The sequence below is a fragment of the Callithrix jacchus genome, chromosome 14 (genome assembly GCF_049354715.1).
Source record: "Callithrix jacchus isolate 240 chromosome 14, calJac240_pri, whole genome shotgun sequence".
Lineage (NCBI taxonomy): Eukaryota > Metazoa > Chordata > Mammalia > Primates > Cebidae > Callithrix > Callithrix jacchus.
Window position 1 is genome coordinate 104329309 of NC_133515.1, and position 17258 is coordinate 104346566.

The window sequence follows — 17258 nt, forward strand, 5'->3', positions numbered from 1 at the left end:
ACAGTTGTAAAATTGTCAGTAAACTTTTTATTTTAAAATGAAAAATTTTTAGTGACATCGTATGGCATCTTGAAAGAGAAGTGAATTTCCTTACTGACAGGGCTTTACATACATTCAGTTTGGGAAACTGGGGAGTCCAGTTTATCCTTTTGTCTTTGGTCATCATTTATCATATGTTTTGGGACGTGTAATTTTATAATGTGTTTTCTCTAAATATTGATAAATTTGCCTTTAAATACCACCTGTTGATGTGTTTTTGTTGTTGTTTGTTTTTAAGACAGAGTCTTGCTCTTGTCGCCCAGGCTGGAGTGCAGTGGTACGATTTCAGTTCACTGCAACCTCTGCCTCCTGGGTTCAAGTGATTCTCTTGCCTCAGCCTCCCGAATAGCTTGGATTACAGGCGTCTGCTACCATACCTAGCTAACATTTGTATTTTTAGCAGAGATGGGTTTCACCGTGTTGGCCAAGCTGGTCTCGAACTCTCGACCTCAGGTGATCCACCCGCCTCAGCCTCCCAAAGTGCTGGGATTATAGGTGTGAGCCACCACATCCAGCCCTGCTGATGTTTAAGATAACCCTTTAGTACACTAAAGTCAGATTTATGCAAGGAGTTTATCATACCTTGTGTGATAATGGTAGGATTATTTAAATGTTTTCCCAAGTGAAAGAAGAAATTGCTTATTGAGGTAACCAACTGGCGTGACATGCTGGTGCCAGGTAAATGAAGGGCATCGTTTCCAAGTCTTTCAGTTAGTAGGTAAGGTTTGCTGAAAAGCTTTCAGCATACAGGAAGGCATTAAGGAGCCAATGCAGAGTTTTCATTCTTAGTCCCAGTGTGCAAGGACATGTGTGTCTAGAAAGAGAAAGTGAGAGAGAGGTGTCAAGAGCTTTTCTCATTGCCAGTTTCTTAGTGATAATGAAATAAACACCTAACTAGAAATGTAAGCCAACTAATGTTCTTGCTTTATTTTCAGATCGTCTTCTTACATAATGATAGATACATTGAATTTCATTCGCAATCAGGTTTTTACTACAAAACCAGAATACCGAAGTTTGGGAGAGATTTCTCTTACCACTATCCATCCTGTGACTTGTACTTTGTTGGTGCAAGGTATTGGATCTAGTTCCCTTTCCTTCTTTTCACCTCCTAAAACAACCAACTTCTGCTCTTAAATTTCTTTACGTTTTCTCTCTTTAGATAGCTTGTTTAATTAAAAAAAATGATATGTGGCTCTTGCTTAAAAAAGGTAGAAAACAAAAGATAGGCAAAAAAATTCTATTTTCTACATATTTATTTATAAGTACCATATACTATGTTATATGTATATTTTCTAATGTTATATTTAATATTTTCTAATGTTAAAAATATCTGTGATTAGGCCGGGCATGGTGGCTTACACCTGTAATCCCAGCACTTTGGGAGGCTGAGGCGGGCGGATCACCTGAGGTTCAGAGTTTGAGACCAGCCTAACCAATATATGGTAAAACCCTGTCTCTTTAAAAAATATATATATATCTGCGAAATTACCTGTCTCATTGGGAAATACTGATGGGAAGTGCATCTTTTCAGTATAGCCCAATTGTCACAATTTATGAGATACAATATTATTTTATTTACCTGTTTATCTTCCAGATTTCTGCCTCTACTTTGTTTGTTCCATATCAGTAATTAATTTCTTATTTATTTATTTATTTTTAGAGACAGAGTCTCACTTTGTCGCCCAGGCTAGAGTGCAGTGGCGTGATGTCAGCTAACTGCAACCTCCACTTCCTGGGTTCAAACGATTCTCCTGCCTCAGCCTCCCAAGTAGCTGGGATTACAGATATCCCCACCACCATGCCTGGCTAATTTTTGTATTTTTAGTAGAGATGGGGTTTCACCATGTTGCCCAGGCTGGTCTCAAACTTCTGACCTCAGGTGATCCACCATCCTTGGCCTGCAAAATTGCTGGGGTTACAGGCGTGAACCACTGCACCTGGCCTGTTTGTTTGTTTTGAAATGGAGTTTCGCTCTTGTACCCCAGGCTGGAGTGCAATAGTGCAATCTTGGCTCACCACAACCTCTGCCTCCTGGGTTCAAGTGATTTCTCCTACCTCAGCCTCTCAAATAGCTGGGATTACGGGCATGGGCCACCACGCCTGGCTAATTTTGTATTTTTAGTAGAGATGGGATTTCTCCATGTTGGTCAGACGGTTCTCAGACTTCCGACCTTAGGTGATCCGCCTGCATCAGCCTCCCAAAGTGCTGGGATTACAGAAGTGAGACACCGTGTTTGGCCTGTTTTTTCTGTTTTGTCCTTAAACAAAGCATTAGTGTTATCTATTTGGCTATTAGTATTGGCAGTTTGTCTACAGTATTTAATGAGATAAATTATAGGCAAAAATTTAGTATAATTTTAATAGAAACACCCTTTTTTCCCCTGAAAATACAGCAATATTTGAAGGACTGATTTCTTTAAAGAAGAATGAGACATGGTCTCTGCTTTTAAGTTGCTTAAAGGGTCTAATTCCTGCATGACTTACTGATTTAGATATTACATTTTGGGCTTCTGTTAGTATGGTGCTGAATTTGGAGATACACATGTATAATCTACTTGATAAAGTCAGTTTCTTAGCCCTATTGCACAGTATTTTAAAGCTTTTTATTCTAAGTACCTTTTTGTTTTTATTTTTACTTTTTTTTGTCAGTGAAATCTTTTATTTGGTTTATATTTCGAGTGTAATTTATAAAGTTTATAAGCCAGGAAATTTGATAATAGGAAAGTGAGGAGAAACTAAGCTAGACCATTTAGATAAGCTCAGGGACAACGTTCATTTATAAAAAATCAAAAATTTGATTTTTTTCATGCCATCAGTTGTACTTAAACGTATCCATCATATTTCAGTTGCAAAAGATGGTGACTCAAGCTGAAGAGGTGTCTGCTGACTTGTTACTTCAACAAGAACTTTTCATCATCAGTTTTTAGAAAGCATGTGGCTGTCCTTCTGTTGATCTCTTTCTTGATTTGGCAAAGAGAACAGTGAGGACAGCAAAGGGCTGCCAAAGAGTCAGCACAAACAGATCCAGGGATGCCATATCGGGTCCTATAGAGTCCTCATTGCGACGCTTGTTCCACACAGACAGCATTAATTCATGTCAGCTGCAATTTCACACCCAAAGCACACAACACAGTGTGCCACAGAGACAGACTCCACAGTCGCTGAAGCAGTCACATGCCTGTCTGCCAGTTGGAGTTCTGGGGTGTGGGACTGAGTCCAGGTTGGGTCACAATGACCATCAGCTCCTGAGCTTGCATTTTCGGTGCAGAGCCTTAAAAGCTGTGAACTGAAAAGGGAAAGAGTCTATTTGTGCTTTCTATAAAGATGAGGTCTCATTATGTTTCCCAGGCTGGTCTCGAACTACCAGGCTCAAATGATCCTCTTGCTTTGGCCTCACAAAATGTTTGGATTACAGGTGTGTACCTGGCCTGTATTTTATATATATAGTCATCAGAAAGGTAGCTTTTGGCCAGGCATTTGGCTGGTGGCTATTATGTATACATATATAATGCATTAAAAAATCTAAATACATTTTCATTTTAGAAAATTGAGAAAACGTAGAAAAGAAAAAATTCAGGCCGGATGCGGTGGCTAATGCCTGTAATCCAGCACTTTGGGAGGCCGAAATGGGCAGATCACCTGAGGTCAGGAGTTTGAGACCAGCCTAGCCAAAATGGTGAAACCCCATGTCTACTAAAAATACAAAAAATGAGCCAGTGTGGTGGCGGGCGCCTGTGAGCTGAGATTGTGCTGTTGGACTCCAGCCTGGGCAACAAGAGCAAAACTCCATCACACAAAAAAAACCCCAAAAAATTCAGCCGTAATTATACAACCCAGAGGGAATCCTTATTATGCTTCCTTCTAGTCCCTTCTTCTATACATACGTAGATACATTACCTGTACTTTGGGATCTTGTATTCACCATGTTATTTGTAAATAGTATTCTACTTAATGACTTCACAATATTTCCTTGGCACATGAGTGGTTTAAATCACTTTTATACATTAACAAATTCATAAATAAGGTGAATATTTTTCAGATTTAGCATACATCTTTGTATCACTTTTACAAAAGGAAGTGATTTCTTAGGAGTGATATATATTTATAAAATATACATTTAAAGAAAATTTTATTGTAGTTTAGCAGATTTTTAACTTTCTTTATTACTTTACAGTTCTGAAGTTTATAGGTTAAACTTAGAACAAGGACGATACCTGAATCCACTACAAACTGATGCTGCGTGAGTATTGTTTTCGTAATACTGTTATATACATTTTGACCAGGAGATGGAGCCAGATGCTCAATTCATTAACAAGTAAAGTAAAATACTGCAATTAAGCAAAACTGTCCGAAGCTTAGTTAGAAAGTACTGATGGATTTATTCTTAAAAAAAATCACTGAAAGATCTGGTGGTTACTTTAAACATTTTTAAAAAAGCTTTTTAAAATATGCTCAAATTTAAGCCAATTAAAAATACTCAGCTTATTATTTGCAGTGTTCTTTAAATTTGCATTCATGGTTTTGTTTTGTGATATTTTCTCCTGTGGAGAAATTTTGAATTAACTTGGAGTGCCATTTTAAATTTTTATGTTTTGCTAGCAGACATTTAAGGGTTTTAAAGGTTTCCTTTTATCATACATTTTAGTCTGCACATGTGTATTCTGCAGCAGAAGTATTTAGGAATGAATCCATGATCCTTATCACAACAGATAACAGCCCTAAGCACAGTGGGAGGCACTTACTTTGTGCCAGGTGTTACTCAGTCCTTTTACTTTTATTAACTCATTTTAAACTTAGAACACATTATTTGGTAAGTGCCATTTTACAGATAGGGCAGCTGAGACTCAGAGAGGTAAATAGTTTGCCCAAGGCCACACACCTGTCAACTGTGGAGGCTGGAGTACTTCTCACTGTGTTCTGAAGAGCCTGCTGAACTGCTTTGAGAGGATTTTTTAAGGTTAGGCGAACATATTGTGATAAGAACCAAGTAAACCCCAGTATTTTTTTTTTCACATTGGCTAGAAATGCTTTTATTTTTATTTTAAGGAAATTGTAGTAACTTCACAATGCATCGAGTGTCCTCTATACTCCAGACAGTGCTGACCACTTTGCAGTCTTTTAATCTCCATAACAACCTCCTGAGGTGAAATAGCCATTTTACAGAGAAAGAAAATAAGGCTTAGAGTGACATACCCAGGACAAGCTTGTCAAGGCTCAGGATTGTCATGGTGATGGCCTGTGTTCTTTTAAAAATGTTACCATCCTTGCAAGAAAATACCTCGAAAAAATAGAATGACCCTTTCTTCTCATGGTGGTGGAATAGTATTGAAGTCCTTACTTGTTTGTCACCTAGCAGGTAGAATGTCACCCTGGGGATCAGAAACTCCAGTGACTGTGAGCCAAGCACTTAACCCTTTCATACCTTGGTGTTTTCCATTGGCAGATTAGTGAGAGAGCATCTCCCTAGAATTTGGGTTGACTGTTTATTTAATACTCCTTCCCCCTTAAGTAGGAGCTAATACTTTCTCTCTTACTGCTTTTCTGTGTTAGGGAGAATAATGTTTGTGACATAAATTCAGTGCATGGCTTGTTTGCCACAGGAACCATAGAGGTAAGCATATATTGACTTTATTTTTTAGACCTTTTATATTTGAGAATGATTGGAATTTTTACTTAAAGACTGAGGTGCTTGATTCCTTAGGGCAGGATGATAATGAGGTGATAGCTTTGGGTTTGCTTTTTATATGGAGCATTTGCGTTTCCACACAGAGGCCTGGCCCTTCCCCTGCTAGGGACTACACCATTTGTGCCTCAGGTTACCCACGCCTCTACACCCATCTGAGAACCAGCTGCAGGAGAGCACTGCAGACAGCCACTTGCACATTCTTACTGGAAGACAGTAAGTTAAGGAGTCCCAGTGCTCTCACTGATTAGATAGTTTTATGATTGTGAATTAGCTTCTTTCCCTGAGGCGTAGTTTCTTAACTGGTAACATGGAGATAATACTGCTTTCCTTGCCAACTTTCTAGAGGTGTGGGTAAGAGTCACATCAGATAACCTGTGTGAAAACAATGTGAACTGTGAAGGTATACAGGGTAGTGATTTCAGCATCCTGTAGAGTAGCATTCAATAAATATCGAGATGAACATACATGGCATTTTTCTTTTAAACTAGAGTATCTTTGAATCAGTGTCCTTCACACTTACCAATAGGTTTTCTAATTTGCATTTTTCACTTAAAACAATGATAAATAAGTTTTTAAAAAAGCAAATATATCAGAAGGATGTAATTTTAATTACAAAGTGCCCTTTTATACCTTCCCGTCTCCACATCCTGCACCTCAGAGGTGACACTTTATTTTTTTATTTTTATTTTTTATTCTTTACTTTTAGACAAGATTGTGAAAAAAGAGGTAACACTTTAATGGTGTGGAGTAGTATTGTTTCAGATTTATTTTTTCTAGTGCTGTATGCCAATATCCATATGTATACATATATATTTTTAAAAGTGTTTTTACAAAACCGAAATTGTATTCTATCATACTTCTGCATTTCCTTTTTTTAGACATAACAATATATAATCTACATCTTATTGGTACTTATAATTACTTACAATCCTAAACTAATTTAAAAATATTTAAATTAGTTTTTAAATTAGGCCACGTGCAGTGGCTCATGCCTGTAATCCCCCCACTTGGGGAGGCCAAGGCAGGCAGATCACTTGAGATCAGGAGACCAGCCTGGCCAACATGGCAAAACACCATCTCTACTAAAAATATTTAGCCGGGTGTGGTTGCGCATGCCTATAGTCCCAGCTACTCAGGAGGCTGAAGCAGGAGAATCGCTTGAACCTGGGGAGCAGAGGTTGCAGTAAACCGATTCGGCCACTGTACTCCCACCTGGGTGACAGAGTGAGACTCCATTTCAAAAAAAAAAAAAAAATTACAGCTAGCGTTCTGTTGTTTGTACTATACTTTATTAAACCAGTTTCATATGGATGGAATTAACTTTTTTTAACTCAAATTATTTTTATGTTAAGAGATTAGTGCAGCCACAAAAAAACCCAAAATCATGTCCTTTGCAGCAGCACAGATGCAGCTGGAGGCCATTGCTCTGAGTGAATTAAGACAGGAATGGAAAACCAAATACTGTATGTTCTCACTTGTAGTGGGAGCCAGCCATTGGGTACTCATGACCGTGATGATGACAACACTAGACACTGGGGGCAACTACGTGGGGAAGGGAAGGAGGGAGGTGAGGGTTGAGAACTAACTGTTGGCTGCTCTGCTCACTACCATGTCACGGGATCAGTCACACTGCAAGCCTCAGCATCATGCAGTATACCAATGTAACAAACCTGCACATACCCCCAGAGGCTAAAATAGAAGTTGAAATTGTATTTCTTTTTGAGAAGGAGTTTTGCTCGTTACCCAGGCTGGAGTGCAATGGCGTGATCTCGGCTCACTGCAACCTCTGCCTCCTGAGTTCAGGCAATTCTCCTGCCTCAGCCTCCTGAGTAGCTGGGATTACAGGCACACGCCACCACACCCAGCTAATTTTTTGTATTTTTAGTAGAGACGGGGTTTCACCATGTTGAACAGGATGGTCTTGATCTCTTGACCTTGTGATCCACCCGCCTCAGCTTCCCAAAGTGCTGGGATTACAGGCTTGAGCTGCCGCGCCCAGCCAAAACTGTATTTCAAAAAAAGATTAAGATTTGAAATGGGATACCCAAGGTTGATCCAACAGATATGTGAAACTGTTGAATGTGTTTGAATGCTATTATGCCTCAGTCAAGCTTTCTCTTGGTAGTCACTTTATTTGAGATTACTGAGGGAAAGTTTTACAAGAGTTTCCCTGAGAAAATGGTTTCTAGAGTCCTTACAGGGTAGTCTAGGCTAGATACCAGGTGTGGTGGCGCATGCCTGTAATCCCAGCTACTTGGGAGGCTGAAGCAGGAGAATCGCTTGAACCCAGGAGGTGGAGGTTGCAGCGAACAGAGATTGCACCCTTGCACTGCAGCCTAGGCAACAACAGTGAAACGCTGTCTCAAAAAAAAAAATCTTTGTATATGTTTTTGTTTTATCATTACAAAATCAAGTGATAGACAAGAATACGAAGTGAGAAGTGCAGTTCCCTTGTGCCCCGTCCTGCTCCTGTTTCCTTAGGTAAACACTGTTAATAATTTGCTCTGTATCCTTAGATGGTTTTCTGTTTACACAAACGTTTGTTTAAAAACACAAGTGTTGGCCTAGTGCGGTAGCTTACGTCTGTCATCCCAGCACTTTGAAAGTCTGAGTGGGTGGAACACTTGAGTCCACGAGTTTGACACTAGCTTGGGCAACATGTCGAAACCCCTTCTTCACCAAAAATCCAAAAATTAGACAGGCGTGGTGGTACGCGCCATAGTTGTAGCTACTAGGGAAGCTGAGGTGAGAGGATGGATTGAATCCACAAGGTGGAGGCTGAATACACTGCGATTGTGCTGTTACACTCCAGCTGGGAGACTGAGTGAGACCTTCTCTCAAAAAAACACACAGACAACAACAGTCCCCAATTTTAAAAAATCAATTGCTTTTTGTGGACATCATTCTTTGTAATGGCTGTTTAAATGGATGTACTATAGTTTCTCTGTTGTGGGTTTTTTTTTTTTGGAGACAGTTTTGTTCTAGGTTTTTTTTTTTTGAGACGGAGTTTCGCTCTTGTTACCCAGGCTGGAGTGCAATGGCACGATCTTGGCTCACCGCAACCTCCGCCTCCTGGGTTCAAGCAATTCTCCTGCCTCAGCCTCCTGAGTAGCTGGGATTACAGGCACGCACCACCATGCCCAGCTAATTTTTTGTATTTTTAGTAGAGACGGGGTTTCACCATGTTGACCAGGATGGTCTCGATCTCTTGACCTTGTGATCCACCTGCCTTGGCCTCCCAAAGTGCTGGGATTACAGGCTTGAGCCACCGCGCCCAGCCAGTTTTGTTCTTGTTACCCAGGCTAGAGTGCGGTGATCTTCCCAGGTTCAAGTGATTCTCCTGCCTCAGCCTTCTGAGTAGCTAGGATTATAGGCACATGCCACCATGCCCAGCTGTTTTTGTATTTTGAGTAAAGACGGGGTTTCACCCTGTTGGCCAGGCTGGTCTTGAACTCCTGACCTCAGGTGATCTGCCCACCTTAGCCTTCCAAAGTGCTGGGATTACAGGCATGAGGCACCCTGCACCCAGCCTGTTCTGGTTTTTTTTTTGAGATGGAATGCAGTGGTGCAGCCTTGGCTCACTGCAACCTTCACCTCCCAGGTTCAAGCCATTCTCTTGCCTCAGGCTCCTGAGTAGCTGAAATTACAAGCATCTGCCACCATGCCTGTCTAATTTTTTTGCATTTTAGTAGAGACGGTTTTCACCATGTTGGCCAGACTGCTCTTGAACTCCTGACCTCAGGTGATCCATCTGCCTTGGCCTCCCAAAGTGCTGGGATTACAGGCCAGCATGCCCGGCCTGTTTTGTTTTTTCGGGAATTTTTTTTTTTTTTGAGACAGTGTCTCTCTCTGTTGTACAGGCTGGAGTGCAGTGGCAGGCATGATCTCAACTCACTGCAACCTCTGCCTCCCGGGTTTGAGGGATTCTCCTGCCTCAGCCTCCTGGGTAGCTGGGATTACTCCATCTCTACTAAAAATGCAAAATTAGCAGGGTATAGTGGACACCTGGGTCAGAAGTTCAAGACCAGCCTGACCAACACTGCAAAACCCCATCGGGTTTCACCATGTTTTTCAGGCTGGTCATGAACTTCTGACCGCAGGGGATCCGCCTGCCTCAGCCTCCCAAAGTGCCGGATTATAGGCAGGAGCCACTGCGCCCAGCTGGGATTCTTTTTCCATTAAAAAAAAAAATTTCCTCCAGCTTTTATTTTTTAACATCTTTGTAAAAGTTCAGTGATTGCATATATATATTTTGCATTTTCTTTTCCTATAAAAATGTACATGTGTTAAAAATGTTTTTTGAACCATTTGAATATAAGTTGCAGACATTATGACATTTCTTCCCTAAATACTTTAAAATGGATTTCTTAAAAATAAGGACGTTCTCCATATATATCATCATTATTTTATAATAAAAGAAATTTATTATTGATGCGATAATATATATGATTTAACGTTGATACAATCATTTTTTAATTTAAAAATTTTCCCAGTTAGGCCGGGTGCAGTGGCTCACGCCTATAATCCCAGCACTTTGGGAGGCTGAGGCGGGTGGATCACGAGGTCAAGAGATCGAGACCATCCTGGTCAACAAGGTGAAACCCTGTCTCTACTAAAAATACAAAAATTAGTTGGGCATGCTGGTGCACTCCTGTAGTCTCAGCTACTTGGGAGGCTGAGGCAGGAGAATTGCTTGAACCCAGAAGTCAGAGGTTGTGGTGAGCCAAGATCGTGCCATTGTACTCTAGTCTGGGTAACAGTGAAACTCCATCTCAAAAATAAATAAATAAATAAATAAATAAATAAATAAAAAAATAAATAAAATTTTTCCCAGTTATACCAAAATACCTTTCATCACTGTTCTCCCTTCCCTCCATCTAATCCAGGGTCCAATCAAGGATCGTGTATTGCATTTGAACCTTTATATTACATGTTTTTTTTTCTTTTTCTAATTAAAAAGAAATTTAGCTCATGTCAAAACAAACAGTACTAAAAAGAGTAGTAGGTAAACAGTTACAATTTTATTTTATTTTATTTATTTATTTTTTTGAGGCACAGTCTCACTCTGTCACCAGGCAACCAGGCTGGAGTGCAGCGGCACAATCTCGGCTCACTGCAACCTCCGCCTCCCAGGTTCAAGCAATTTTCCTGCCTCAGCCTCCTGAGTAGCTGGGACTACAGGCACACGCCACCACACCCAGCTAATTTTTTTTGGTATTTTTAGTAGAGAAAGGGTTTCACCATGTTGACCAGGATGGTCTCGATCTCTTGACCTCGTGAGCCACCGCGCCCAGCCTTATAGTTTTATTTTCTGTGAAATAAACAATATTAATGAGGATTATGTGTTTTAATAATTTCCTAGTAGCAGCTTTTATGTGTGTATATACATATTTATTTAATTTTTATTCTACAGCTTTTTTTTTTTGTTTTGAGACGGAGTCTTATTCTATTGTCCAGGTGTACAGTGGCGCGATCTCAGCTCACTGCAACCTCTGCCTCCCAGGTTCAAGCAGTTCTCCTGCCTCAGCCTCCCAAGTAGCTGGGATTACAGGCATGTGCCACCATAGCTGGCTAATTTTTTTTATTTTTAGTAGAAATGGGGTTTTGCCATGTTGGCCAGGCTGGTTTTGAACTCCTGGCCTCAGGTGATCAGCCCGCTTCTGCCTCCTGAAGTGCTGGGATTACATGTGTGAGCTGCCACACCTGGCCTGCTACAGCTTTTATTTAAAATTGTTTTTCCTTTGCTTAGGGTAGAGTGGAGTGCTGGGACCCAAGAACTCGAAACAGAGTTGGTCTGTTAGACTGTGCGTTAAACAGTGTCACAGCAGATTCAGAGTAAGTAGAAATTGATTTGCAGTGTTAAATGCTCATCAGCTTTTGATTTAAGTAAATGTATCTGTCTAAAATTCAAATAAATTGCTAAAGGATGTCTGAGATTGTACTTTCTTGATCTTTATAAAAATCTCATTGATGAGTAAGCCAGATAGACTTTCTTTCCAAAGTACTATACAGAAGCCTTATTTCTTTAGTTGCTGTAGGATTTGCTTCAAACAAATACACTGTAGGAATTTGTATTTCGGTTTTGTAGGATCTAGTGATAGAACCAGGGGTCCACCACAAAGTCCACAGAGGTGTGTTTTGAATTCTAAGGTGGAAGGAATCAAGTGTTTTTTAATTTTTTCTTGTTCCTGTTTGCTTAATTCCTACATTTAAAACAACCCAAAGAGTTTTCAGTTTTATGCACCCATTTATAGTTTTATGATTATTTCCAGAGGTAAGATACCTAGAACCTGAATTTCTGGGTTAAATGGCATACATGTTTTGAAGGTTTTTAGTATATTGCTGAATTGCCTTACAGGAAACATAACCTCAGGTTAAATGTCTGCCCGCGTGCCTAGAGCATGCATTTGCTCCCTCTCCTCAGCCTGGACATCCATCACAGCATTGCTAATTATAAGTCTTAGAAAGCACCTGAGAATATTGATTAAATGAAGCCTAGTAGAAATAATAGCTAACTGGTAGTGTTTTCTGTTTGCCAGTTACTGGGTTGTCAGGGTCACCTCACGTTGGGCATGACTGTTGGGATCACTACCTATGGGGAGTGTGTCTTGCAGTCCCTGACTCAACAACAGATGAATAAAGTACGCTGACTGACATATTATGCTTTGCCAGTTTGGCTGAGGGACCAGGTGGCTTATAGGCACCTTGGAGAGTCCTGTAAAAGTTGCAGCTGCCATCCTCTACTAGCTAGTGAGACTTGCATTTATTTAGTAAAGTTTAATTGACAAAGGCTTGAGTCAACACCATTAGAGGTAGAAAGATTAAAGGACAGGTTCTGATGCCTAAAGTGAACACCATTAGTAGATAATATCCATGGTCAACCTCCCCCCAAGAGGGCATGTGGCTCCAAGGTTAGTTTTAAGAACACATGAGTAAACAGATTATTAGGTAAACTTCCTCACATGCCCTAGCTATTTGCTTTACTTATTAACTAAATGTCAGGGGGATTTAGGCTGCCTTCAGCTGAAACTTCTACTGAAACTATGAAAAAACCCTTAGGCCTTCCAAAAGGGTTTGAGACTCTATTCTTCTACTATTTTCCCTTAATATTTTTTCCACCACCCTGAGTGAATTCCTACACTGGGTCTGAGTTCTTTACATATATTAATTTATTTAATATGACAGCCCTTTGCTATAGGCACTGTTATTGTATTTGTTTTACAGATAAAAAAAATTCATTAACGGCATACCTGTTATTCAGCCTTTGAGAATTATGTTGCAGAAGCATATTTATGACCAGGGAAAGATGGTCCAAATATGCCCGTGAGTGGAAAAGTGAACCATACCTTTGCCCATAGAGTGTTACCACATTATCAGAAAAACAGTGAACACAGGCATAGTCATAGGAAGAAGGCTGGATATATACCAAAATGTTCAAACTAGGGTTTTTTTTCTGATTTGGTTTTAGGTAATTTTACTTGTTTTATGCTTAGCTTTTTTTTTTTCCCCCCTGCAAACGTTAGAAGCTGTCACTTCTAGGTGGAGCCATTATAATATGAGAAAGCAGTAAGTATTGGGGAAGCAGGCTGTCATTTGCAGATGATATAAGTTTCTCTGCTTGAGAAACTCTGGAGAATAACTGAAAATCTGGAAGAACTAATATAAATTGGTTATAAATAAAATGTTTATAAAATGTGAAAAAATCAGTGATCTAGTTATTTATTAGCACTATCCAGTTAGAAAGGTTATAAATGGAAAAACATTCCCATAACGACAAAAAATTTTAAAACCTGATAAGAACATATGTGGGCTGGCTGGGTGTGGTGACTCATGCCTATAGATCCAGCATTTTGGGAGGCCAAGGCAGGAGGATCAGTTGAGGTCAAGAGTTCAGTATTTGCCTGGGCAACATGGTGAAAACCCAACTCTACAAAAAATATAAAACTTATCTGGGAGTGGCGATGCACACCTGTAGTCCCAGCTACTCGGGGGCTGAAGCAGGAGGATTCCTTGAACCCAGGAGATGGAGGTTGCAGTGAGCTGAGATAATTGCCCCCTGCACTCCAGCCTGGGTGACGGGAGTGAAACCCCGTATCCAAAAACAAATTTGTGAAGAAAATGACAAAGGAATAGTAGACATATATCACTGTACTGAAAGAAATGATTATGTGTATTTTGAAGAGCGAATGACTAAAGTTGCTGTGGATATGAGGCTTTGAGTTTCCTACAGATGCCTCAGCACAGTTACAGGCTCATGCTCTAGGTGGCAGAAGAGACCTGATGATGCCGACAGCCAGCAGCCTGGACTGTAGTAGGTTTTGGGCCAAGGGCATGTGGACGGTAGGATTGATAGCAGTATTGTCCACTTCTGACTCCTCGCCTAGCACTCTTTTCACTGTAGATCATTGCTTTTGGTCTGATAGGCTTGGCTGGTGTGTGAGAAGCATGTTCTAGAATTGTGACCATAGCATTCACTTTGTCTTTGGTACTTTCAGAGGCTCTAGGGTCCCCGTTTGAGGATTAGTCTTTTATTTTAGCTGAGCTTGGCTAATTTTAAAGTGAAAGTGGTATACCCATGTCCAAACAAAATCACTTCTTCTTAAGTATAAAAAGGGATGTTTCAGTAAATACTTATTCTGGCTTAATTAAAATGGAAGAAAGAAGTCGATTACATTTTGTATATAAAGTGTAATTTTAGGCTGGGCGCGGTGGCTCATGCCTATAATCCCAGCACTTTGGGAGGCCGAGGCGGGTGGATCACAAGGTCAAGAGATCGAAACCATCCTGGTCAACATGGTGAAACCCCGTCTCTACTAAAAAATACAAAAATTAGCTGGGCATGGTGGCGTGCACCTGTAGTCCCAGCTACTCGGGAGGCTGAGGCAGGAGAATTGCCTGAACCCAGGAGGCGGAGGTTGTGGTGAGCCGAGATCGCGCCATTGCACTCCAGCCTGGGTAACGAGCGAAACTCCGTCGCAAAAAAAAAAAAAAAAAAAAGGTGTAATTTTATTTTGATAATGAAAATTTGAATATAATTACCATTTACTTATTATTTTAGAGACAGGGTCTTGTTCTGTTGTCCAGGTTGGAGCACAGTGGAGTGATCACAGCTCACTGCAGCCTTGACCTCCCATGCTCAAGCAGTCTCTTGCTTCAGCCACCCAAGTAGCTGGGACAACAGGTGTGTGCCACCACACTGGCCTTTTTAAATTTTTTTTATTTTTTGTAGAGATGGTGTCTCACTGTGCTGCCCAGGCTGGTCTTGAACTCCTGGCCTCAAGAAATCCTCCCACCTCAGCCTCCCAAAGTGCTGGGATTACAGGTGTGAATCATCTTACCAGGCTGCAGTTACCTTTTAAACAGAAGGCTAGAAATGTGATTTTCCCCCCATTAGATTTGAAGTGAAAATGAATAATGAATTTGTTACTTGGAAGGAGGTTTGGCCATATATTCACAAAGCATGAATATTTTGCTTTTCAGGATAAACAGCTTACCAACAATCTCTGCTTTGAAATTTAATGGTGCCTTGACCATGGCAGTTGGAACATCCACAGGGCAGGTAAATATGTTTAATTTTGAAATTTCACATGTATGTTGGTTATTTCGGTGGTGTGTATATGTGTCATGAGAAATATACTGTAGGAACAAAAAATGAGGCCGTACTGTTTTAGCCAGAGCAGAGGGTATGCCAGAGTGCTAGATTCTTCTAGCACCTTGAGAAATCTTGACTCTTGTCTTGGTCAGTCTGTGGTACTGTGGGCTTGGAGGTACAGTAGGCTAGGCCTGCACCACCTCACCTGGCTTATTTTTTTATTTTTTGTGGAGACAGGGTCTCACTATGTTGCCCAGGCTGGTCTTGAACTCCTAGGCTTGGGCGATTCCTCCACCTTGGCCTCACAAAGTGTGGGGATTGCAGACATGAGCCACCGGGCCTGGCCATAAGTATTCTCTTATTAATGGTTTGGAACAGCATTTTTCAGAGTCTGTGAAACAGAATTCTGTGGTCAGTCTTAGGAGTTTGCCAGACTTCGACTCTTGAAGATTCACAGTGGATTTCAATACTTTTTAAATGAAGGCTCTGAGGAATTCTTGCAGACAACAAATATGTTTAATACATATTTCCAAAAGTTGTATGTTCAAGGAACTATTTTTTAAAAACATAGCATAATTAACTACAGCTCATGCCATGAGTGGTCAGCAGAACGTGCATTAGCAGTGCCAGTCCGAGGAGTACTTCTTTCTTTCCTTCAAGGCGGAGCCCGTACACTCGCCTCCCGGGACAAGAGGTCTGAAACCCTATCGTGGAAGATTTTCTTGCTCTGTCATCGTGGGCTAGAGGGGATCTGTCACCTGGGACTTAATCCTAGGGGAGCTTCCCCAGGCTTCCTTCTCCCAAGAAGTCATAGCCTTGCTACCACCATCTGTCGTGAATCTACTAGAACCGTTCCTAAGTTTTGTTTATGTCTGTTGCTGATACGGCCTGGTACTTAGGCCCTCGGTATGTATTTGTTGAACAAATGAAACAAATTCTTACAGGGTTTCATTTTTTTGTTCCTTTCTTAGTATGTTTAGTAGCTCTTAAAAATTACTCTTGAGGTTGAATTCATAAAATGTGTATGGGTAAGGGTTACTTAAAAGATCTTTCTGGAGTACTGGTGGCTCCCTTTAGAATCTCAGGTCTCAGCGCCTTGAGTAAGTGTGTTCGTTGTGTTCATAACAAAGTAATGAAGCAGACGGCTGCCATTATTCCCACAGATATTTCCTTCGAAGATAAAATGTCTAGTTTGTTGAAACAGAAATAACTTGGTTTTTTTTCTTTCAGGTTTTATTATATGATCTTCGATCTGATAAGCCATTGCTAGTCAAAGATCACCAGTATGGGCTGCCCATTAAGTCCGTTCATTTCCAGGATTCATTGGATCTGATTTTGTCTGCTGACTCTCGAATTATCAAGATGTGGAATAAGAACTCCGTATGTATTTTTGGTTGAAATTAGTTGCTTCTCTATTTTCGGGTGTTTAGAATGATCCTTTCCTCTCCATTGCCTATTTGAGTTATGTGGGTTATTGAGAAAAAGATACTGAATATACATTTGGGAACTTAATGGGAGGTCAGTTACTTTCAGATGATAAGGTACTCATGATCGCTTTCTTCCGGTTAAGAAATTTTACTGATTATTTAGAACTGGCATGCATTTTGGATGTTAAGAGAAAATCATTGTTTAAAAAAGTTGATCTATGACCTGAGAAACCCCCTACATATTGAGAGTCTCTCACAGATGTAGAAATCTTTTTTCTTTTTTGAGACAGAGTCTCACTCTGTCCCCTGGGCTGGAGTGTAGTGGCATGATCTTGGCTCACTGCAACCTCTTTTTCTGGGTTCAAGTGATTGTCCTGCCTCAACCTCCCCAGTAGCTGGGATTACAGGTACCCACCACTATGCCCAGCTAATTTTCTTTGTATTTTTAGTAGAAGCGGGGTTTTACCATGTTGGCCAGGCTGGTTTCAAACTCCTAACCTTGTGATCCACCTGC

At 40.6% G+C, this 17258-nt stretch overlaps 1 protein-coding gene and 1 pseudogene across 2 annotated transcripts in view; one reads left to right on the plus strand and one right to left on the minus strand.

Moving 5' to 3' along the window:
* The window catches only part of NOL10 (nucleolar protein 10), a 119047-nt gene that overhangs the window by 18988 nt on the left and 82801 nt on the right, over positions 1 to 17258 (plus strand). For both annotated transcript variants that reach the window (XM_002758034.7, XM_008981135.5), the window contains 6 exons: positions 975 to 1111; positions 4214 to 4279; positions 5590 to 5650; positions 11475 to 11560; positions 15206 to 15284; positions 16548 to 16697. In XM_002758034.7, the coding sequence (XP_002758080.3) occupies positions 975 to 1111; positions 4214 to 4279; positions 5590 to 5650; positions 11475 to 11560; positions 15206 to 15284; positions 16548 to 16697 (579 nt within the window). The remainder of the gene's footprint in view (positions 1 to 974; positions 1112 to 4213; positions 4280 to 5589; positions 5651 to 11474; positions 11561 to 15205; positions 15285 to 16547; positions 16698 to 17258) is intronic.
* LOC103788093 (placenta-specific gene 8 protein pseudogene) lies at positions 2845 to 3296 on the minus strand (annotated as a pseudogene).